Source organism: Leptonychotes weddellii, chromosome 5, assembly GCF_054177405.1.
Source record: "Leptonychotes weddellii isolate Sample4059 chromosome 5, ASM5417740v2, whole genome shotgun sequence".
Taxonomy (NCBI): domain Eukaryota; kingdom Metazoa; phylum Chordata; class Mammalia; order Carnivora; family Phocidae; genus Leptonychotes; species Leptonychotes weddellii.
Window position 1 is genome coordinate 32,351,206 of NC_138373.1, and position 23,200 is coordinate 32,374,405.

General features: G+C 52.7%; 1 protein-coding gene across 1 annotated transcript in view; it reads right to left on the bottom strand.

Annotated features, from left to right (window-relative positions):
* Positions 1–2,066: 2,066 nt before the first annotated feature.
* Positions 2,067–23,200, bottom strand: part of C5H16orf96 (chromosome 5 C16orf96 homolog) — a 37,374-nt gene continuing 16,240 nt past the window's right edge. Inside the window, exons 6-16 of the mRNA XM_081818884.1 lie at positions 22,754–22,839; positions 22,323–22,433; positions 18,134–18,208; positions 17,081–17,245; positions 12,663–12,781; positions 11,897–11,959; positions 9,372–9,464; positions 8,241–8,421; positions 8,011–8,113; positions 2,997–3,077; positions 2,067–2,284 (exon numbers count right to left, since the gene is read on the bottom strand). Of these exons, the coding sequence (XP_081675010.1) occupies positions 2,067–2,284; positions 2,997–3,077; positions 8,011–8,113; positions 8,241–8,421; positions 9,372–9,464; positions 11,897–11,959; positions 12,663–12,781; positions 17,081–17,245; positions 18,134–18,208; positions 22,323–22,433; positions 22,754–22,839 (1,295 nt within the window). The remainder of the gene's footprint in view (positions 2,285–2,996; positions 3,078–8,010; positions 8,114–8,240; positions 8,422–9,371; positions 9,465–11,896; positions 11,960–12,662; positions 12,782–17,080; positions 17,246–18,133; positions 18,209–22,322; positions 22,434–22,753; positions 22,840–23,200) is intronic.

Sequence of the window (23,200 nt, forward strand, 5' to 3'; positions counted from 1 at the left end):
CTTCTATGGGGAACAGGACTGTTGTCTTCTGACACTGCTCCTGGCTGGCTGCTGGTGGTTTTCCCCACCTTCCTAAACTCTGAGGAGCCTGTCCTAATGCAAATGGTTACACAGTCACCTACCTGGGCCTCACTCCTCAATGCCTGGGCTGCAGGAACCAACTCGATTGGTTGGATTCCCTTTGTAAAACTGAAAAATGGCTGGGAAGGCAGCTTTGAGGGGTGACTGGGGATGGATAGGAGGGTCTGAAAATTGAGCCTGGATGTGTGTGGGTGCCCAAGGGTCAGGGCTGCAGGGGACAAGCCTGACATGGGATTCTTCGCCTGAGCCCGGGCCACACCTCCCTTTCCTGCCGTGGGAGGCGGTGGAAGGAAGTTGGGGCCCTCATACCCATGTACAGCACCCAAGGAGGACAGCTACTGGCCAGGGGCTGGAGAGCTGAGGCCTCCCTGAGCAAACCTGGGCAGCTCACACCACCACCCCTGTCCTCAGAACACAGGGCTAAGGCACCTCGGGACACTTTGCCATGGTGGAAAATGTAGCAGAGGCAAGAATGTCTGCTGTTGATTCTCTACTGGGACTCAGCCATGGTGGTTCTGGCTGGTGGCTCTGGGAGGCTGACCCTGGGGTGGGGGCCTGAGTAGGGACCAGCAGGTCCACTCACCCACGTGGGGCAGACAAGGCCACCCTCTAAAGAGGGCACCAGGCCAGTCACCCTCATCCACAGTCAAAAAGTGAAAGATTTTATTCTGGGGAGAAGTTGCCAAAAATACTCATCTGTGATATGGGGGTGGGTGTGGGGTCCAGGACTGCACCAGCCAGCGCTCCCTAAGGCATCTTGAACAGGTAAGTTGCCTGGGTTAGGAAAAGCTTGGCCTCATTTAGACACAGTCCTTGGAGAAAGAAAAGAGCAGTCAGGGTCTGGGAGTGGTCACCAATGAGGAACTGGGGAAAGCGCCAGGGGACCATTAGGAAGGGGGTAGGCACGCAGTGTTCCTGAACTCTGATGGCCGCCAGGCTGGGCATCTTCCTCCATGCCAGCTCCCTGGCTCCCCCTTGGCGGACCCCTGGGCAACTCACCCCCCTCCAACTCCCTCACCCACCTGGCAGTCCCAGGGGCCTCTAGTGGATGTTACGGGGGGCGGGGGCGGGTAGAATCATGTCCCAAAACCAAGCAGAGGGAAATTTTTTAGACTTTGTGTAATGTGTAGACATGTCAGAAGTTCAAAAAGCATAGAGGACACAACCAGACAGAGCCGGGGAATGGAGAGGAAGAGGGAGAGAAGTTGACAGGGAGAAGGAGGAACAAGCTGCCTAAGGGGAAGAAATCAAGCATGCATGCCTGGTGGCAGCTGCCCACTAAATGGCCATATCAGGACATTATGACCTCCTGGTCAGCTCTTTATTCCACCAAGTGCACAGGCAGTTAGCACGGGAACCAGAAGGACATCAAACAGGCGTGCGGGATTCCAGCCCTTGGTGGGAGAGAGCAGTCCCGGAATATTCCAGGGCCGCTGCTCCAAGTTCCTCATGGATTGGCCAAAAAAGTAAATATAAACAATCAGGTTTTAAAAATATCCAATTCATAACCGTAATTACTGGTGGGAATAATCAACATGAAAAAAAAAAAAAAAAAGGATGCACACAGTAAAATTTGGTTCCCGTGAGAAAATTGGTCTTGTTAGAAACAATGGCCCCCAAAGAAAACGTCCGTGGGCAGTAGCTGTAACTGGAACTGATTCTGATAGAGTCATTTCAGCAAAATAAAAAGGAAAGTGATTGTTTTTAAAAGCATGTTAGCTGTTGTATTGAAAACTGGTCAAGGAATTATATTGGCTTAGTGAAAAATTCAATCTATAAAGCTATGTGCTCCAGGAAGTGTAGGATAAGAAGGATTGTGTTGTATTTATATGCATGAGTTAAACTAGCCCCTGGGTCAAAATGATTCCCTTATGGAGGCCCCTCCCCCACGTCCAGGGCCCCTGCACCCTCCTCAGGCCAGGCTCAGGGCCCAGTCTCTGTGGGCAGGGGGAGAGGACAGGCGGTAGGGGCGCGGGACGCAGGGCTCACGGATTGGTGGGCTCCTCGGAGGGCTGCATGCTGGCTCGGGACTCGAGGCGCAGAGCCCTTGAGTGCCGGGCGGGCCCTAGGACCTGCTGGGGGTCCCGCCCGGATGGCGTCAGTGGGGGGAGCAGTGGCAGGGGCGGCAGCGATGGAGGCCGAGCTGGTGTCGTAGGCGGGGGGCCTGAGGCAGCCGAGCGCACGCTGGCGTGGGGGTGCAGGGCTGGGAGGGGCAGGAAAGTCGGTGATGTGTCCCAGGAACATGCCCGGGGAGGGGGTAGGGGGGGAGGCTGGCCGGATGGGATCATACCCACTAAGGAGCCGAGAAGCTACCAGACTGGAAGTGGTTTCCCACGGCTCACCCAGTCCCAGGCACCCTAAACTCCCCGGGGGTGGGTGACCCCAGACAAATGACACCAGAAACGGACGCTGAACCCGACATGGACCTGGAGTCCAGGATCGGAGCGGGGGCGGGGGTTGCTGTGCCCCAGCTCCACAGTCAGCCTGGAGAGCAGGGCTAAGGACACAAGGGAGAAAGTGCTCCCGCAGATGCCTGGTGCATGGTGAGAGGACTCCGAGGAGTACCCCCAGCCTGGCTCATGGGGCCCCAGGCAGAATGAATGGGCTCCTGATCCCATCCCTGCAGCTAGCTAGACACCTGCGGACAGACATCGGGCCTCGACCCCTGGGACTGGCACCCGGGCCAGGAAGCCCCACTGAAGGGTAAACTAGGAGCCCAGGATAGCTGGAGGCCCTGGCCAGGGAGCGGGTGCTGGGTGGGGGCCACTCAAGGGGCCTTCTTGAGCCCTGACATAGAGCAGGTGAGAGACGCATGAGGTGGGGCAGGTCTCAGAGCCCCAGGCTGGGACTGGGAGGCACCAGAGACACTGCCAGAATCCCAGCTGGGCCAGGGAGTGAGGAGGGCAGGTACTCACGGGGGTAGATGGAACCATAAAAGTTACTCGGGCGTTCACGATCATACAGGTTTCGAGTTGGGGGGTGCGGAATCTTCACAGCTTCGCCAAAAAGAAAGGGGACGAGACAGGACCGGGTGAGAGCTCTTGCAGAGTCCCGCCCCCTCCCAGAGGCCCCGCCCCGTCCCGCAAAGACCCCTTCACTGTTTCCCCAGACCCGCCCCTCCACACACCTGCCGCCCAGCCCTTGCGGAAGACTCCTCCCACCTTTCCGAGTCTAGGGTTTCTCAAGGCATAGATATTCCCATTGAGGCCAGACCGCCACTGTGCCCCCGCCCCCACCTTTCCGTCCCTCATTGTGTGTGTGAATTTTTTTTTTTTGAAGTAAAAGTCACATACCACAAAATTAACCATTTATTTATTTAAAGATTTTATTTATTTGACGGAGAGAGAGAGCGCGCGCACAAGCAGGGGGTGCAGCAGAGGGAAAAGGAGAAGCAGGCTCCCCGCTGAGCAGGGAGCCTGATGCGGGGCTCCATCCCAAGACCCCGGGATCATGACCCCAGCCAAAGGCAGACTGAACCACCCAGGTGCCCCACCATTTAAAAAAAATTTTTTTTAAATTTTTTAAAGATTTTATTTATTTGAGAGAGAGAGAGAATGAGAGAGAGAGCATGAGAGGGGGGAGGGTCAGAGGAAGAAGCAGACTCCCCGCTGAGCAGGGAGCCCGATGCGGGGACTCGATTCCGGGACTCCAGGATCACGACCTGAGCCAAAGGCAGTCGCTTAACCAACTGAGCCACCCAGGTGCCCTCCATCCTTCACTTTTGAACCCAAGGCATCCCCTTCTCCATGTCCAGCCCAGAATCTCCATGACCGGCCACCCAGACCAAAGGCTGCACAAGAAGAGGTGGGACCGTGGGGGTGGGGCAGAGGCCGTGAGAGTGAAGATGCGGGTGAGAGCCCAGGCCTGCCCTTCAAGACGAGTTACAGGGGCACCGAGCTCCTTCCCATGAAGGACACCGGATTGTTCCTTCTGCCCGGACACTATGTCCTTCCCTGGGTGTCCTGACAATTCCCACTTCGAATGTCCTTTCTTTAAAGAGTCTTTTAGCTCAAGTGGTCATCCTCTCCCTCACTCCCATGTTTCATCCTACTCACTTAATTATTTATTTAGTTTATATCTTATGGTCCCTCATGGGGTAAAAACTCTAAGGGGGCAATAACTTTATTTTGTCCACATCGGGTCTCCCCAGTGGTATCTAAAGTACACCTGGAGCCAATAAGGGCTTGGGAATGACCAGCTGAGTGACCAGGGCCTTTCGGCAGCAGGGTCAGCTATACAAATTCCCTTTTAAGGAAGAACTCGCTGTTCAGCCGCAGGAGCAAAAGGAGTCAAGTCTCACCTGTTGGCACCTCAGGGGCTATTAGCAGCTCCAGCCAATGGCGGGAGCGCAGGGGTGTTTGTTCAGCTCCCCACGGGGCTGGCCTGGACCTCATCAGATCTGCTTACTATCTGAGGGTCTCTGCTTGCTCCCTCCCTTTCCTCACCCCTGTCTTTGTAACCCTCCCACCCCAAACCTCTTGCATTCCTAACTCTGTCTCAAGGTCTACATCAACTGCTCCTTGAGTATGAACTAAGAACTAGCTCCAGTGTGCTTCCTGGGTTCTGCGAAGAGCAAATGCCCAGTTGAGGCGTACTCCCTGGCCCCCGCTCTGATCACCAGTTGGCACCTGGATCCCTCCACAGGTCTGAGGCAGGACCGGCCAACCAGATGACCAGTGAGACTGTCTCACTGCTTCCCTGCCAGGTGAGGGATGTGGGCCCAGGGCACAGGTTCAAAATCGAGGCCCAGTGAGGCTTGGAAACCCAGCTCTGACCCAACAGATGCCCTGGACTCGACAGGTCAGAACCCGAACTCGACACCTGACCCGGACACCTGCTCCTCCCAGGCCCTCCTCTGCGGCTTGCCCACCTCTGCAGAAGCCAGAACCGAGGAGCTGGGAGGCTCTCAATGGGAGGGGACCCTAAGCTCTGGCAGATGAGAAAGGTTCCCCAGGCCTTCAAGGCAGGCACACAGCACAGGCAGAGGCCCAGAGGCGGGAGACAGCTGGGCTCACTGACAGACGGGAAAACAGTTTTGAAATGCTGGAGGGAGGGGCAGACAGGGGACAAGCACCCCCTTCTCCCCCACCCCCCTGCCAGATTGGCCAAGGAGCCTGAACTCGGAGGGCAGTGCCCCTGAGATGTCCCCGTCCTAAACCCTAAAACCTAGGACCCTGAATTATCCAGATGGCCCAATGTAATCGCAAGGCTCTGAAGAGAGAGGCCAGAGGGTCCGAGTCAGAGAAGGGGAGGTGAGGACGGAAGTGAGGTCGGAGCGAGGCCCCTGGCAGGTGGAAACGGGGAGGAAACAGAGTCTCCCCTAGAGCCTCAGAAGGAACCGGCCCTGCCAACAGCTTAGTTTTAGCTCTGTAAGACTCATTTCGGACATCTGACCTCCAGAACGAAGATAATAAATTTGGGTTAAGCCCCTTGGTTTGCGGGAATTAGTTACAGCAGCCATAGGAAACTCATAGGGATGGACTCTGAGCTAGGGAGGGTCCCGGTCGCAGTGTCCATTTTAGGCAGTCCACCCAGAGCTGGTGAGGAGGGCTGAGGCCTGCGCCCGCCCCTGCCACATCCTTCTCCGTCCTACCCAAGTCCTGCCTGAACTTAGCCTTCCTTCCAGGGCACTTCTCTGAAAGTCCAGCCTGCTGACCACCTGTCTCGGCGCGTCCATCCCCCTGCTGTGGGGGCACGGCTCACTAGGGACCAGCCGTTCCCCTGCCCTGGCCTGAGCTCCTGACTCAGTGCAAGCATCCGGAGGGCACAGGCTGCCCAGCTGCCCCTCAGTGTCTCCTGTGGGCCTGGCAAAGGGCTGAGTAAACAGCAGGACATGCTGGATGCTGATGTGAACAGACGAACGCATGGGGGCCAGGTTGGACCTGGGGTGGGGCTCATGCGGGCTCATTTAGGTCTAGCTTTCGAGCTTGTTTTGGATTAGAATGTTCTTTCGAGTAAATAAATGAGCGATAAGAACAATCTGGTCAAAAGATCTGGCCACAGGCAGGTTTCTGATTGATTTCTAAGCTTTGTTGTCCCCAAGCAGGACCAAGCAGTTGAGGTGTTGTGATTCAGGCCTGCTTTGCTGCATGGGTCTCAAGAATGAATGAGTCGTGGGGAGAGAAGCCCCATCCCTCTGGGTGACAGCCCAGGGGAGGTGGGTGGAGAGGGGCCCTGTCTGGTGCCTGAGCAGGAAGAAGGGCCCCTCCACCAAGGGTGCACTTCCAGCCAGCAACCCTCAGCTGCCCTTGTGCAATGCCTCAACTGTTTGTTGCCGGAAGAAGGAGGCAGCGCCAGCCTGGCAATAAGTTGGGGCTCATTAAATATTAGCCACCATTGTTATTACCCTGCCTGGTGACCCCTGAGGCTTAACCTAACAGCAGCTGCTGCCGGGGGCTGAGCCTTGTCTGGGACGAGCCATGAACGCCACATGGGCCAGATCCATGCTGGGGGAATGCATGGTTCGGATGGTGTCCTGCCCTCCTGGGTTGATGGGTGGTCCCCAAAAAGATACATCCCCCAGAACCTATAAATATAACCCTATTTGGAGAAAGGGCCTTCACAGATGTAATTAAGGATCTTGGGCTCATCCCTAGTTAAGGAGGACAAGTGTCCTTATAGGAGACAGAAGAGAAGACACAGGGGGAAGGCCATGGGAAGACGGAGGCGGAGACTGGAGGGACACAGCCACCAGCCAAGGAACGCGTGGAGCCGCCACAAGCGGGAAAAAGCAGGAAGGAACCTCCCCTAGAGCCCTGGGAGTGAGCACAGCCCTGGGACACCTTGATTTTGGACTTCTAGTCTCCTGAACCGTGAGAAATTCTGCTGTCTCAAGCTCCCCAGTTTGTGGCCATTTGTTGCAGCCGCCCCAGGACACTAATGTGGGCTCTTCTTTCTTTGTCCAGCACCCCCAATGGAACAGTCCCCTTTCCCTACGCGTCTGGTATTTCGTCCTCCAGTCAATAGGACAATGTGGGGTGAAGAAGAATACCATGGGCAGAATTTAACCCTCCAGCCACCTTGGGGCTCCAGGGTCACCCTCACCCCCTGCCATGGGGCAGTGTATGGCTCCCACCCAGGGCAAAACTGAGAATTCCTCTTCCCAGAAGGAGAAAACCCCGAAGGGTGTGCACAGAATGTACCCCTTCTGGTACTGCCGGCCCACTGCTGGAGCCAAGGACTGGGGTTCCCAGTAGGAGCCATCTGGAGCGGGAGCCTTGATGCTGCAGCAATCAGAATAACTGATTCCATGTGTCCCCTACTAACCCAACCCTCACCTACCTGGGACACTAAGACACAAGCCTCCAGGGCCTGTCCACATCTCTTCATCATTCCCAACCCCTTCCCAATCTCCACCACAGGTTGACTCACTTTCCTGAGTTCCAACTGTGCCTGGCTTCCAGCCACCACAGGATCTTTGCACCTGCTATGCCCTCCACCTGGACTGCTCTCTTTCCACCTGGCCTCTTTAGCCAGCTAACCCCTATTCCCTCATCAGAGGCCTCTTCTTGGACTGATGTCCCTCTCACAACTCTCCCATCCCCAGCCCAGCATCCCTCTTTCGTGAGGCCACTGGCACCCATCCCTAGGCCAGCATGCTTTGTCTCCAAGCCCCTCCCCTCAGGTCAGCTATTCATTGCTATTCCAAACAATGGGGCCTCATCTTCAGGTTATTTGCTCACAGTCTGGTTCTCCCACTGGTGTGGAAACCCTGGGGTGATAGCCCATCTTTCTTTGCTCCCCACCACCTCCCCAGTGCCTGGTGCAGTGCCTGGCATACAGTAGAACCCCATTTCTGCAAGTGACTGTTTGAGGACCCCCCAGTCCAGGAAGGGGCCAGCTCTGAGCCCTGCCTGCACCTCCTCATCCTCCCCAGCAAAGCCAGGACATTTAGGACACGGACTCCCAGGAAGTCCTGACACCTCTCACCTGTCATCTCCTTCTCAACGCTGGTCAAAGGCCGTGCCCCATCCTGGTTGGTCATTCGGCCCTTGTACAGGATCCCGTCCACTCCCAGAATGTCCACCTCAGCCTGTTAGATGGCCCGGACCCCAAGTCAGGGAGTGTCCTCCCCTGCATCTCTGGTACATGCAGAGGATCAGCAGACAGAGCACGGCCTCCCCGGGGTCACCCACCCCCAGGGTGTATGCCATACTCACGGTGTCATAGTCCAACACCTCGGGGTCCCCGTAGGGGTAGAGCGTTGACAAGTCATAGGAGTTGAACTTGAGGTTGGCAAAATTGCCAGGGCCATCGCCCCAGTCCTTCTGGGACCCCAGCGAATCCAGACTACTGTGCTGGTCTCCAAGGTCCCGGAGCTGCTGTAGCCGCCGGTGTTCCCTGGGGTAAGCAGGTAGGACAGCAGGCGCTGGGAGAACCCTCTGCCCCAAAGCAGCATCAGGATGGGCCCAAGGGCCCGCCCAGTGGCAAGACAAGACTGGAATTTCTTCCAGCTTGAGTTTGGGGGGTACTTTGGGCTAGCAGGTGGATACGAACAGGTGCAGTCGGGGCAGAAGGGAAAACCAAGTCTTATGCTCCCCCAGACCCAGCCACCCCTGGGGGCCCTGGTCTGGCCCGACAACAGAAGGCTTTTAACCTGTGATCTCAAGGAGTCAGGCATAGGAAGGTGGGGGTGCAGGCCCAGGCCCCCATGGCTCTCCCCTTTATGTGGCTGTGATTGTTGGTCAGCCTTCATTTCCCCACTTGGCCAGAAGTATCTCAGGCCAGGGTGCAGGAAGCACCCACAGAGCGTGGGAAGTCAGGAGGTTGAGGGTGGGGCCGGGACCCAGGGAGCCTGCCAGGTGTGCTGGGAAACTGCAGGTCAAGGCACCAACTCTGCCACTTACTAGTTGTGACCTTGGGCAGGTGGCTGAAGTTCTCTGAACCTCATTTCCTTCAACTACAAAATGTGGTGAAGATAGAATACACCTCAAAGGGAAGGCTTAAGGATTTGCCGAGGTCGGCTAGGACAAAGCACTCAGTGCAGTGAGCTGAGACCAGGGCCCTCGCTTACTTCCTCCAGCTGGAGGCGGGCACGTCCATCCTAGCTCACAGGAGTGGTGAGATTTAAATGAGAATCCTTCCCCAACGGTCTCCGCCCATAATAGATGTCCAATAAATATGCCCATTCCCTTCTGCCAGTGTCCTCTCCCAGGCCATCTGCTGCCCCAGCCACCTCCCCAAACGGCTCCCTTGCAGATGGCTGGCAATGCCCTGGGACTGGACTTGGCGTCTCTGCAGGGCTGAGGGCTCCTGAGGGCTTCTGCGGGGCACGCCCCCAGCCCACTCACCTCAACTGTTGCTGCTGCAGGTACTCATAGGTGTTGGCGCTGGCTGGCCGCAGCCTCGAAAGCAGGTGGGCTTTGCGGATGGTGATGAGTGGCCTGTTGGAGGACAAGAGTTCAGGGGGAGGTGCAAGTGGCCAGCAGACAGCCCCAGCCTCCCTCCTCCTCCAGGAAGTCCACCCTTAAACCCATTCCTGTCTTTGGAGACGTCCACAGCACAGCCCGCTGCGTTCAGGGCCCTAAAGAGCCCCAGTGATCTTTGACAGTCACAAAGAACAACTGTTCTGATTATAAAACTAAAAGCCAGAACAGGTGAATCCTAGAAACAGAACACAGATCGGAGGTTGCCAGGGGCTGGGGGAGCGGATGGGGAGTGGCCCCAAATGGGGCTGGGGTTTCCTTCTGGATAGTTGGTGAAAATGCTCTGGTGCCAGAAGGAGTGGTGGTTGCACAATATTGTTGAGGCACTAAATGCCCCTGACCTGCCCAATTTTAAATGGTTGATTTGTGTTGTGTATTTTACCTCCACAAAATATATATATATATACCAGCTCTCTGAGCAGAGGGAACTATTGTACACGTTGATCTCAGAGGTGGTTATAAAGGTGTATACACGTGTACAAATTCATCAGGTTGCACCGTAAACATTTACATACTTTACCATTTTAACCACAATAAAATGTTAAAGTAATATATACTGTCAGCATTTTAAAAAGGACAGAGCACAAATAAACACAAAAAGCTCTATAACCATGTGACAAATATTTTGATATGGGTCCTTCCAGTAATTTTCTGTGTTTATGTATTTTTTTTTAAAGATTTTATCTATTTGACAGAGAGAGAGAGACAGAGAGAGAGGGAACACAAGCAGGGGGAGTGGGAGAGGGAGAAGCAGGCTTCCTGCTGAGCAGGATGGGGCTTGATCCCAGGACCCTGAGATCATGACCTGAGCCGAAGGCAGACGCTTAACGACTGAGCCACCCAGGTGCCCCTGTATTTTTTTTTTTTTTTTAACAAAAATAGGATCATGGGCAACCCCTTTGGGCCCCCTCCCTCCTTGGGAGCTTTATACTATCACTGCTATCACTCAATAAAACTTGCTAAAAAACAAAACAAAACAAAAATAGGATCACACACAAACTACTTGATTTTCTCATTTAAGTTATTATGAACCTTTTTCCAGGCCACTAAATAATTCTTCCACGACTGTGCCATCCAATATGGCAACTACTGGACACCGGCGGCTATTTAAATTTATGGTTAAATTTAAATAAATTTAAATAAAATGCAAAATTCCATTTTCAGCCGCATTAGCCCTATGTGGCTGTTGGCTACTGCGTTGGACGGTGTAGCTGCAACCATTTCCACATCTCAGAAGGTTCCATTATACCTCCTTCTACAACATGACTTATATCAGCTGATGTAAATGTACATAACTCATTCACCGCTTCACATTGTTTCCTTTCCTACTTTTTAAAATATTATAAATAACGCTGCAACTAGGGATCTGTGGGTTTAACCAAAAAATCTGGATATAGGCTCAAAGCCCCTCCATGAGCATGGACTGATCATGTAGGGTGGTGAGCTTCGTGGGTCACGGGGGCCAGGCTAGCGTGGGCACTGCAAGATTCGGGCTCTTAAACCCTATGAGAGTGTTTTTTGGTGGTTCTTCAAAGAGTTAATCGTCAAGGGACCACATGACCCAGCACTCCCACCACCTCCAGGTTTATACCCAAAATACGGAAAGCGGGTGTTCCAGCCAATCTATGTACATGCATGTTCACAGCAGCACTAATCGCAAGAGCTAAAAGATGAATCAATCCAAATGTTCATCAGCGTGTAAGTGGATAAACAAAATGTGGGCGGCTTATATAATGTGATACAATTCAGCCATAAAAAATGGAATGAGGCACTGACACCTGCCAGTGTGGATGAACCTTAAGAACATGATGCTCAGTGAAAGAAGCCAGAACCAGGTCACAGGTCGTATGACTTCATTCATAGGGAGTGTCCAGAATAGGCAAATCCACAGAGATGGAAAGTTAGTGGTTGTCGGGGGTGGGGGAGACTGCTAATGAGTCTGGGGTTTCCTTTTAGGGAGATGAAAATGCTTTGGAATTAGAGGTGATGGTTGCAGATCATCGTGAATGTGCACCCAATGACACTGAACTGTTCACTTTAAAATGGTGTGTGTGTGTGAATTTCACCTAAATAAATAAAAAGTATTAGACTCTAAAAATACATGCAAGGAAGTCCCACAAAGTTCAGCTTTTCCCCAGTTTCCTTCTATCCTTTTGCTTTTGGAGTTGATCTTGAGCATGGGACACAGCAGGCGCCAGGCAGGGCTGGTGAAGGAGGGGATGCCAAGTGCCCCTGCCCGGGACCGGGAGCAAATGAAATCAAGTGTACGGAATAATGTATACGGACGGACGGACAGATAAATGATGGACTTAGAACCTCCCCAGGCGGGTAGGTGGGGGGAATCCAAACAGACCGGGTGGGCGTGGGCGCCCCCTGGCGGCGGTACTCACGGGCCCGTCATCAGCTCCACTGGCCGGTCGCAGGAGATGCATTTCACCCGCTCAAACAGTTTCCTGGAAGACAGCCAGCCGTCAGCTGGTGCACCGTGGGGGAAGGTCTGTCTGTTCCTCAGGGTCAGGACCTCCCTCCACACCCTACTCCCCCGCTGACCTGGCCCAGCTCAGCTCAAGTCGGCTCTGCTGGCCCCTGCTGATCCCTATCCTGTGGCTGCCTGGGGCACAGGTAGGGGATAGTGTGTGTAGTTAATGTTCCTGCCCCCAACACAATGGAGGTCTTTAAAACCAGGGGCCTCTGGAAAGCTACCCTACACAGGGGATATTTGGAAGGATGAGGGGTCATCTGAGGACAGGAGACCTCCTTCCGCACCCCAACATTGAGTCCCTCTGCCTGGGGCTCTATCTGGATGGGGTGGGGGACATGGCAAGAGGGCTCCAGTCCCAGATCCCCAGGCTCTCTGTGAGGCCTTGCATGGCCCCTACCCTCTGTGAGCCTTGGTTTCATTTGTGGCAAGAGGGCTTTGGAGCAGATGGGTTCCTGGAGCCCCTCGACAGCCAAGGCCAGAGCCCCTCGGTGCCCTCAGCTCCATCCCACCTTCACCCTCCTCCCCGAAGCCAGGAAGTCCCACCCCTTTCCCCTGGGTCCACAGGTCTGGAACCCTTCTTCCCAGAATCCGCTGGGATTCCCCTCTGGTTTCCTCTCTGGAGAGAGGGTCTCCCCAGCCTCTGGGAGCTGCACCCCTACCCAGGAGGGGCTCACTTCCTAAAGCCAGCAGCACTGTCAGGGTCAAATCGGAGGCCTTCAATCAGGAGCTTCCTGAGTACTTTCCAGATCTCATCCATGTCTTTCTTCAGACCATTCAAATCACTGTGGACCAGCTGCAAACAGCCGAAGGGAAAAGAGCATTTAGTCAACTAATTCACCCCCCCGCCCCCCCACCCCCCTACCCCCACACTGCTTCACTCCAGAAAAGGAGTTGCAGCAAAGTTACACAGAGTGTAACAAGATTAAACCGAAACAGTGAGGGGGTCAAGGAAAAGGAAAATGACAAAAAGGAACCTTAGGTTAAGGTTCATCTCCTAATGGATGCTGTTATAAGTGGCGAAGTGAGCTCCAAACCCCCAGGTGTAGGCAACCCACTAATCCAGTTTTTGTCTATGGATTTGCCTGTTCTGGACATTTCATATAAATGGAATCACACAATCCATGGCCTTCGGTGTCTGGTTTCTCTCACTCAGCATCATGTCTGCAAGGGTCACCCAGGTGGCAGCATGAATCTGAGCTTCATTTCTTCTTATGGTTTGAATAATATTCCACCACAGTTTGTGGATGGATAGACCACAATTTGTTTATCCATCCATCTGTTGATGGACATTTGGGTTGCTTCCACTTTTTGGCTATTATGAGTAATGCTGCTATGAACATTTGTGTACAAGTTTTTGTGTGGACCCATTTTCATTTCTCTTGGGTACACACCTGGGCCTGGAAGTGCTGAGTTGTATGGTGACCCTATGTTTATCTTTTTTTTTTTTTTTTTAAAAGATTTTATTTATTTATCTGAGAGAGAATGAGAGAGAGCACATGAGAGGGAGGAGGGTCAGAGGGAGAAGCAGACTCCCTGCCGAGCAGGGAGCCCGACGCGGGACTCGATCCCGGGACTCCAGGATCATGACCTGAGCCGAAGGCAGTTGCTTAACCAACTGAGCCACCCAGGCGCCCAGACCCTATGTTTATCTTTTTGAGAAACTGCCAGACTGGTTTTCACAGTGGGACTCGTGAATTTTTAAATCTAGCATGTGACTCTTGATCTTGGGGTCATGAGTGCAAACCCCATGTTGGGCGTAGTTTACATGTTCCTTTTTTTTTTTTTTTAAGATTTTATTTATTTATTTGACAGAGAGAAACACAGAGAGAGCAGGAACACAAGCAGGGGGAATGGGAGAGGGAGAAGCAGGCCTCCCGCAGAGCAGGGAGCCCAACACGGGGCTCGATCCCAGGACCCCAGGATCATGACCTGAGCCAAAGGCAGATGCGTAACGACTGAGCCACCCAGGCGCCCCTGTTGGGTGTAGTTTAAAGTGTTCCTTCCAGTGCCCACAGTTTGGTCTCTAAACACCACTCCCCACTAACAGGAACCGAGACTCTGTAGAGAAATGACTGAATCAGGTCTGAGGAAGGGAATGTTGAAGATGAGCCTGGAACATTTTGTCCTTTAAGGAACCAAGGCCGCTTTCTGAGACAGAGGGTCAAGTCAAAGGGCTCAGAAGCCAGCTCACAGGCCAAAGATGAGAACACGTAAGTGACAAAAGTAATAGTAACTTAACTGATTGAGCGAATTGAATACATTAAAACCCATGATTCACAGTGACATTCACAAAAAGAAATTTAAAAAAAAAAAAAAAAAACCCCAGAAACCTCCATTTGCCACCATATATTGGAGGTATCTTTAGCAGTGATATCATTCCTGAACACCGGTAATTAAGGAAATAGCTCATCATTGTTCTTGTCTTTCCTGCAAGAACCATATTTCAGGGTAATTGGCTCAAGCTGATGAGGGAGAGCTCTTCTTTATGGATTTCCAGCTAGTAAATGGAGAAGCAGTGCTAAGATTAGAGAACTCACCATTTTGCAACCATGAAATAACCAGTTCAGGAAACAATTCTCAATTTATGAGGAAGCCACTAGAAGAATGGCCAATGAGGCAATAGACATTTCCAGGGTGCCAAAGGGTCACCCCCAAATCACTTGCTGCTTATAAGGCGGGAATGTACCTTTACAGTGATGACATCAGCCTAGCATCGCTGGGCTCTGATGAATCTGCTTCACCACTGAAGGGACCACCGGCCAGCATGACCTACCTGCCGACCCAAGGTGACAAAGTGCACAGCACCCCAAGAAGACTCTTTCCCCCAGCTTTCTATTTTGAAAACTTTTAAATCTACAGAAAAGTTGCAAGAATAGTCCAAAGGACACTTGGACATCCATTTAATCAACTTTTAACATTTTACCACATTTTCTTTATCTGTACATATGTGTATCCGTTCATTTTCTGAATCATTTCAGAGTGAATTGCAGACATGATATATCACCCCTACCTATAAAAAGTTAAACAGAGGATTACCATATGACCCAGCAATTCCACTCCTGGCTATCTACCCAAAAGAACTAACAACAGGCATTCAAACAAAAATGTGTACATGTATGTTCACAGCACCATTATTCATAATAGTCATAGGTGGAAACAACCCAAGTGTCCATCAACAGATGAATGAATAAACAGAATGTGGTCTCTCTTGTCGATGGAATTAGTATTCAGCTGTAAAAAAGAATGGAGATCTGATCCATAAATGAACCTTGAAAATATGATGCTAAGTGCCAGAAGCCAATCACAAAAGGTCACAGTTTGTATGATTCCATTTATATGAAATGTCTAGAATAGGCAAACCCACAGAGACAGAAAGAAGGCCAGTGGTTCCCAGGGGCTGGGGGGGTGCTGCCTAAATGGGTATGGGCTTCTTTTTGGGGAGATGATAGTGTCTTACCACCGGACAGAGGTAGTGCTTACACAACACTGTAAATGTACAAAATGCCACCGATTTAGTCTTTTTAAAATGGTTAACGGTTAACCAGCTGGGTGTGGAGCCTGCTTGAGATTCTCTCTCCCTCCCCCACCTCCCCATGTGTTCTCTTTCTCTAAAACAGAAAGACCATGATACCTCACTCATAAATACCGTAGTACTCATGAGGACATTTTCTTTTTCTTTTTTTTTTTTTTTAAGCTTTATTTATTTATTTTTGAGATGGGGAGGGGCAGAGGGAGAGAGAGAATCTCAAGCTGACCCTGCGCTGAGCATGGAGCCCGACGTGGGGCTCGATCTCACGACCCTGAGATCACAACCTGAGCTGAAACCAAGAGTCAGAGCCTCCACCAACTGTGCTTCCCCACGCCCCCCCACCGTGAGGACATTTTCTTACGTGACCGCAACGCCCTCAGGACACTGAACACACGAACAGGAATTCCTGACTTTGCACCAATTCCCAGCCCATGTGTAGAGTTGGCGCAACTGAACCAGGACCACAAGCCAGGTCTCCTCATGAGCTGCGTTTGGTTGTTTTGTCTCTGGAGACACTTGTAATCTAGAACAGTGTCTGTCTCCACTCTTTTCCCCACCCCATCATTGAATTATTGAAGAAAAGTAGGTCAGTTTTCTGTAGATGACTGGACTCACTCAGGCTGCGATTCCGCACTGATCTGTGTGACTTTTATGAGGAACGTGTGTCCCTGAGAGAAACACGTCCGTATCTGTTTTGCTTGTCGTTACATCCACTGTAGGTGCCTACTGTGCAGTTGATGAACGAACAAATCCTCGTTTTGTGGAGGAGGAAGCTGAGGCTCAGGGAGGTCATACCACTTGGGGCCCATGGCCACTCAGGGGGAGCTGGGACTTGCACCCAGGGCTGCTGGACTCTGAACCCAAACTTCAGGAGCTGCACAGCACTGTAATTGTTGGTTTGACTGTTGCTGTCTCTCTACTGGACAGTCCTGATCAAGGCAGGGGCTGGGACTCATTATCAACATTTCTCCAGAGTCTGGCTTATCACAGGTGGTCAGTAAATGACAGAAGAAGAAATAAATGATCAGCAGATCTCCCCCGCCCCCCACCGCCACCCTGCCATGCCCCTTTGCTGGGCCAGGCAGGAGAGTTATGGTAGTCAGCCTCCAAGGTGCTCCTGGCCCACACCTCTTGGTCCTCACACCCTCTCACACGGAGTAGGGCTCACTTGTGGAACCATAGGATGCTTCGGAAATGATGCAGTGTGGCTGTCCTAGAAGACAATACACAGCTCCCGTAGGGCTCTCCTGGGTCACTCGCTCTGGGGAAGTAGGCTACCATGTTGTGATGCCACTCAGGCAGACTTGAGGAGAAGTCTGAGTGGCAAGGAAGTACAGTGTCTTGCTGACAGCCACAGGAGGGTGCCATCTTGGAAATGGCACTTTAGTGGTCTGAAGCCCTGGATGGCCTCTTGACTGCAGCCTCACGGGAGAATCTGAGTCCCTCAGCTAAGCTGCTCCCCAATTCCTGGCCCTCAGCAACTCTGAGCACTTGTCGTTTCAAGGTGTCACATTTCAGGGCTACTTGTTACGCAGCAGGTGACGGCTGCTATGGGGTACTCACCTTGGTGCTCAGGTCCTTGCTCAGCTGCTCCAGAGCTTTCTTCCAGTCATCCTCATGGGTCACGACCCTGAAGAGCATGCCCTGAATCATCTCGTTCAGCTCTGTCACCACTGTCTCCAGGTCGGCCCGGCTCGCCTTGCTTGCCAGGGTGCTCCTGTCGGCTTTCTAGAGACACAGGGGACTCAGGGAGCCAGGGATGCTGGGGTGGGAGCAGGAGGAAGTTGGGGGATCCAACCACTCTGGTCTGTGTTTTTTAGTCCGGGACCCTGAATGCCCGGCCTTGGTTTAAATTCAACCTTGGGGTCTAACTGGCTCAAACATGACTGTCATGTCTAAGCCAAGGTCTTCCTGTGGATGGAGAAGCTGGTGCATGATTTTTAAGTTCACATAATAAATTGTCATTAATCCTGAGTCACTGAAAATAGGAGTTGACAGGACAACTTTGGGGAAGGTTCCCTAGCCTTTCTATATGAGAAAGATGGAAGGAAACTGTGGGAGGTTCTCTGCCTGGTTTTTGTCTTGGCTGGATGACTCCATTCCCCTGGGTGGGAGAGCTGGGCTCAGGATGCACAGGCGGGAGGAGAGAGGAAACTGCTCACTCATCTCTTTCTTTCTTTCTTTCCTTTTTTTTTTTTTTAAAGATTTTATTTGTTTATTTGAGAGAGCGAGAATGAGAGAGAGTACATGAGAGGGGGGAGGGTCAGAGGGAGAAGCAGGCTCCTCGCTGAGCAGGGAGCCCGATGCGGGACTCGATCCCGGGACTCCAGGATCATGACCTGAGCCGAAGGCAGTCGCTTAACCAACTGAGCCACCCAGGCGCCCCACCCCTTTTTTTTTTAAGATTTTCTTTGAGAGAGAGAGAAAGAGAGAGAGAGAGACTGTGCATGAGTGCAAGCATGAGCTCAAACATGAGGGGGGAAGGGGCAGAGGGAGAAGCAGACTCCCTACTGAGCAGGGAGCCTGATGCGGGGCTCGATCCCAGAACCCTGGGATCATGACCTGAGCTGAAGGCAGATGTTTAACCGACTGAGCCACCCAGGCGCCCCCACTCACCTCTTTCAACTCCTGCTCCATCACACTTTTGTCCACCTTGTGCATTTCAAGGTTTTTAATTTGAGTATGGACAATCTAAGAACAGAAGAAAATGGCATGTTCCCCATCCCTGGATACCTTGGAAATAACGTCTTCCTCCCATGTCCACACCTGCCACGCTGCTGGAAAGGGACAATGGGGCCAGGTGGCTAGCAGGTAGGGTGGGCACGTCCAAAGGTGTGGATTCCAGATGCCCAGACCAGAAGGGAAGGAACGTGAGCCTTGGGACAAGATGTCCCCTCAGAGGTGGCATCGTAGGAACTTGGTGGCACGGGGGGAGAGGAGCAGACTTGAGGAAGGAAAATGTAAACGAGTGCTAACACTTTGGTTCCCTGGAAGTTTGAGGCAAGTTCAGCTCTTATCTGTAATGGGGTCCCGGTGAGAACTGGAGTCTATTTATCCACCAAGCACTTACATGGCGCACATGCTGTGCCCCAGTGTTGGGGGGAAACTCTCATATCCTACCCCCTCACTCCACGAAGAACCAGCTCCATCCGTTAACTCTGCCCGCTCTCCACTTTCCAGACCCTCCCTGTGACAGCAGCAGCGGCTAACCTGCTTGGGAAGAGCCTCAGAGCCTCACACCTTCTGAGCCATGTCCCCAGAGCCTTGTCCGCAGCCACATTTTCTCCAAAGCTGGAAATAGGCTTCTGCTGCTTCCTTCATGTCTGGTTTCCCTCTCACCGTTAGAAACAGAGCCCCCAAACTTTGAGCTGGCACCTGGCAGCCGGAATCATGAATTCATTTCACACCCTCCTTTATAGCTCAGTATGACCACTGGGGTGTAAATGGAAGTGGGCAGGAAGTAGGTAGGAAAAATAAGAAATATTTAATGAAGTATGTCCTCTCCACTGCCAGCTTGAAGGCAGAGTTAATGACTGGAGCGCCAGTAGCCATCTTGTTCCTTGAGGTGAGCTTGGGAATGGAAGTCATACACCATGGAGTTCTATACCAGCTCTGGACCAACCACCTCTGAGTTTCTTGACTGTGAATGGGAAATACACTTACACCTGGTTTAAGTCAGTTATTTGTGGGCGGGGGGAGAGATTAGGTTATCTGAAGTTGAACCTAATTCTAATAAATGCCAAGTTCCATTACATCCACCTTGCCTGAAGATGGGTCCCCAAGGTCTAGAATGGGAAGTGGAGGTGTGGAAGGAAGGCCCTGTTTGGGCCTCAAGTCAGGTTGCTTCCTCCAACCCCACATCAGCAGAGAGCCCTGACCTTTTGGAGTCATCAGGCCCAATATTAATACTTACATCTCCACTTGGCTCTTTCTAGTTAAAATCTAGAAATAAAGAGGAGTGATTAGGCTTAGATCTTCTAACTTCTACTGTTAGGGTCACCGGTGTACTGGGTTGATTAACATCTTCCCCAAAATCCATGCCTTCCCAGAACCTGTGAACGTGGCCTTATTTGGAAATAGGGTCTTTGCAGATGTATTAGTTAAGATGAGGTCATACTGGAATCCATCGACTGATGTCCTTATAAGGAGATGAAGACAGACACACAGAGGGAATAGGGAAACAAGAGATTGGACGGATGTGGCCACAAGCCAAGGAATGCCTGGAGCCACCAGAAATTGGAAGAGGCAAGAATCCTCCCCCAGAGCCTTCCGTCAGAGCAAGGTCCTGCCAACACTTGGATTTTGGGCTTTTAGCCTCCAGAACGTGATGGAACAGGTGCCTAGTGTTTTCGATCATTTCTTACGGTAGCCCCAGGAAGCAAATACACCCAGTCAGTTGGGAGAACCGGGATTCAAACCCAGGCCTATCTAACCCACAGCCAGGGCTCTGAACCCTAACACCAGGCTGCCTCCCGGCCGGGTGAACCTAACTGGCTTCTTTGCCTGGATCGGTTTCCTGCTCTTTCAGGGGGCACTAATCCCATGCCTCTCCCACAGCCTGGAGAGACAAGAAGTGGCATCTTCTGGCTAATTCTGGCAGAGTCAGCACTCCGTACCCACTGGCCACCTTATCCGTGTCCTCCCGCACCAAGCCCAAACTCTGAATATCACCGTTTGTTCCAGGAATGGTTTTGAAATGTAGCCTCTGGCTTATGGAAGACACTTGTCCCCTTGCAAAATGCAAATCACGTTTTCCGTAAGGTCCATAAGAAAGAGTTTGGCCCCCACTTATTTTCTGGCTGGGTTCTCGGTGGGAAACTCTCAGAGAAGCACGCCAAGGGGACGGAAACATTTCCGTCTTGACTGGATGGTGGGGGCATGGCTACACAAACAGGCGGACGTGGACTGAGCTCTTAGACTTAAGACTCGGGCATTTTGGGGCACCTGGGTGGCTCAGTTGGTTAAGCGACTGCCTTCGGCTCAGGTCATGATCCTGGAGTCCCAGAATCGAGTCCCGCATCGGGCTCCCTGCTCGGCAGGGAGTCTGCTTCTCCCTCTGACCCTCCTCCCTCTCATGCTCTCTGTCTCTCATTCTCTCTCTAAAATAAATAAATAAAATCTTTAAAAAAAAATAAAAAAGACTCGGGCATTTTACTGTGTATAAATTACACTCCAGTTAAAAATAAACAAATGCACCACTGACCCCTCCCCCCGAAGGGCCTGGAGGGTGTCTGTCTTGCTGACTGCAGCATCACCAGCCACTAGCAGGGTGCCTGGTGCAAAGTGGATGCTGGTAGCAGGGGCTGAATGACTCAGTGAATGAATAAGAGGATTTCTTGTGCCACCTGCTGTGTTCCTGATGTTTCTCGCAGACATCCAGGGAGAGCGTCACATCTCCAGATGTTGCAAGAGAACCACGGCGGATGGGTCTGCCCTCCCTCGTTTCCTCGGGAAGGGCTCCACAGGGCTGCTGATTTCTTATCGCCTGTATTCATTTAGGAAATATTTAACGAAACATGGGTTGTATATGGAACCCTGCTCCAGGTCCTTCCAGGGTTAACTTTTATAAGCAACGGATTCCTGTTGGCACAGGGGCAGGCAGCACAAAGGCTGACTTGTTCTGTTTGGCACTGTTTGGTCAGGCCTTGTCCTCTGCAGTTTCCCTCGACAAGCGACAGCTACTCGGAGGCAGACAGTGAGCGACTCCTTCCCCCGGCATAGGGCGGGCCAGAGCGCCGGGCACACATGCAGCTGCCCTAGCGCTGGCTCCTGTCTCCATCGGGGGAGGCACCCTGCAGGGCACGGCAGCCCAGCCTCTCCACAGGGCAGGTGACAGGGAGGGCCTGGAGCTGGCCAGAGACAAGGGAGTTCCCAATCTCGGCATTCACAAAAGTCTGCGCCGGCAAGCCTGCGGCCCCTCTGGCCACACACAGCACCCTCACCCTCGCTCAGGCTACGACTGGTTCCCCTTTCAGAAGTTCTTTCCGCACCAAAGGCGCCCTGTGTGTGTCGTAGCCTGATTCCTCTGTGTCATGGTCTTGGGAGGGGGAGATAAGCCTTCGCCTTGCGCCTCCTACATCCTCGTGCATCCCACCAATAGCCCCCTGACTTGGAATCGGAAGCCCCCATGGAAACCATCTCCAGTGGTTTTGTCTCTTATACTCTGAGGGAAGGTCACCTCCTCCTGCTAGGAATGACTCTGAGTCCTCCTCCAAAGGTCGGGGACACCTCTGAGACAAGGCACGGACTGGACAGGTCCTGAGGACCATCAGGTCAGGGTCATCAGGCCAGCTGAGTCAGACCCTCCAGGCCCATGGGAGTGGGTGTTGGGCCGAGTGAGCCCCAGCTAGGCGCTCTGTGTCTACACAATTGTGGGGTCAGCAAATCTGCCGTTCCAGAAAGACACCCCCCACCTCGCCCCATGCCCCAGTGCTGAGAATTCACCAACAATCTGGCTTAGGGGAAACGTTAGGAACCTAACAGTTGATGCAAGAAATCCTCTTATTCATTCACTGATTCCTTCAGCACATTTTGAGCATTTGCTATGCGCCAGGCACCCTTCTGGGGTGGCTGACCCAGCGGTCTGTAACACAGACATTGCTCAGGCCCTCGTTTCTACGTTTGGGGGTGCAAGTGGGGGTGGTGGGATTTGTCTGTTTCCACTGAGGTATAATTCACACAAAGTAAAATGCCAGTGCAGCGGCCCTGGTTTCCCCACCATTGCTGTATCCGTGAGACCTTCAGGGAGGGTCCGAATGTCCAAGCGAGGAGCCCTCCCTGCAGCTGCCCACCCAAGCCCCCAGACCTTCAAGTCATCCAAGCGAATCTGCAGCTTCTCCACTGCCCTGTCCAGCACGATGTGGTGATTCTTTATCTTCTCTATCTGGTGACCCCAAACTCTCTTGAGTTCCTCCTCCTAAAAGGGGGAGACACGGACACAAAGGCCTCTGCTTCTAAGGTCACCATGGCTGGAGAAGGGGCATGAAGAGCATACCAGGCCAGCGCGTCTCCAGCCTGCCACCTCGGTGGCCCCCAAAGACCCTTGCCACTGGAACCACACAGGCACAACCCACTGGGACCCCTGCACCTGCCAGGTCTGCCTCCTCGGCCCCACTGACTCCCCCAGGCTGCCTTTCAGCTATGGGACAGACAAACGCTGTCCTGGGTCAGGGACTCTGCCATCAGCCCGCCTCAAGCCGCCCGTCCCCTGAAGCTCTTTCTGCCTGGGGCACTCGCCTTTATCCTGGATCTCTGGAGGCTCCCGATCTTTTCCTGCAGTACGTCCACTGTCGTCCCAAGCTTGGAGGAGGCTCCCATATTAGCTGAAAGCAAAGGAGGGGGTGGCTGTCTGGGGCAGGGATGGGGAAAGAGGCTTCATCTAGAGCTCCACCTGCTTCTGAAAGGAGTCGTTGGAAGTAGTACTGTCCAAAGCAAGAGAATGTGAGCCTGGGGGCCTCTGAGGTCATTTAAAATTTTCTAGGAGCCACATTCTTTAAACAAATCAAAAAAGGAGGGGGCCCTGGGTGCCTCTGTCAGTTAAGTGTCCGTCTCTTGATATGGTTTAGGTCATGATCTCAGGGTTGTGAATTTGAGCCCCCCGTCTTGAGCCCCCCATCAGGCTCCATGCTCAGCGAGGAGTCTGCTGGAGACTCTCTCTCTCCCTCTCCCTCTGCCCCTACCCCC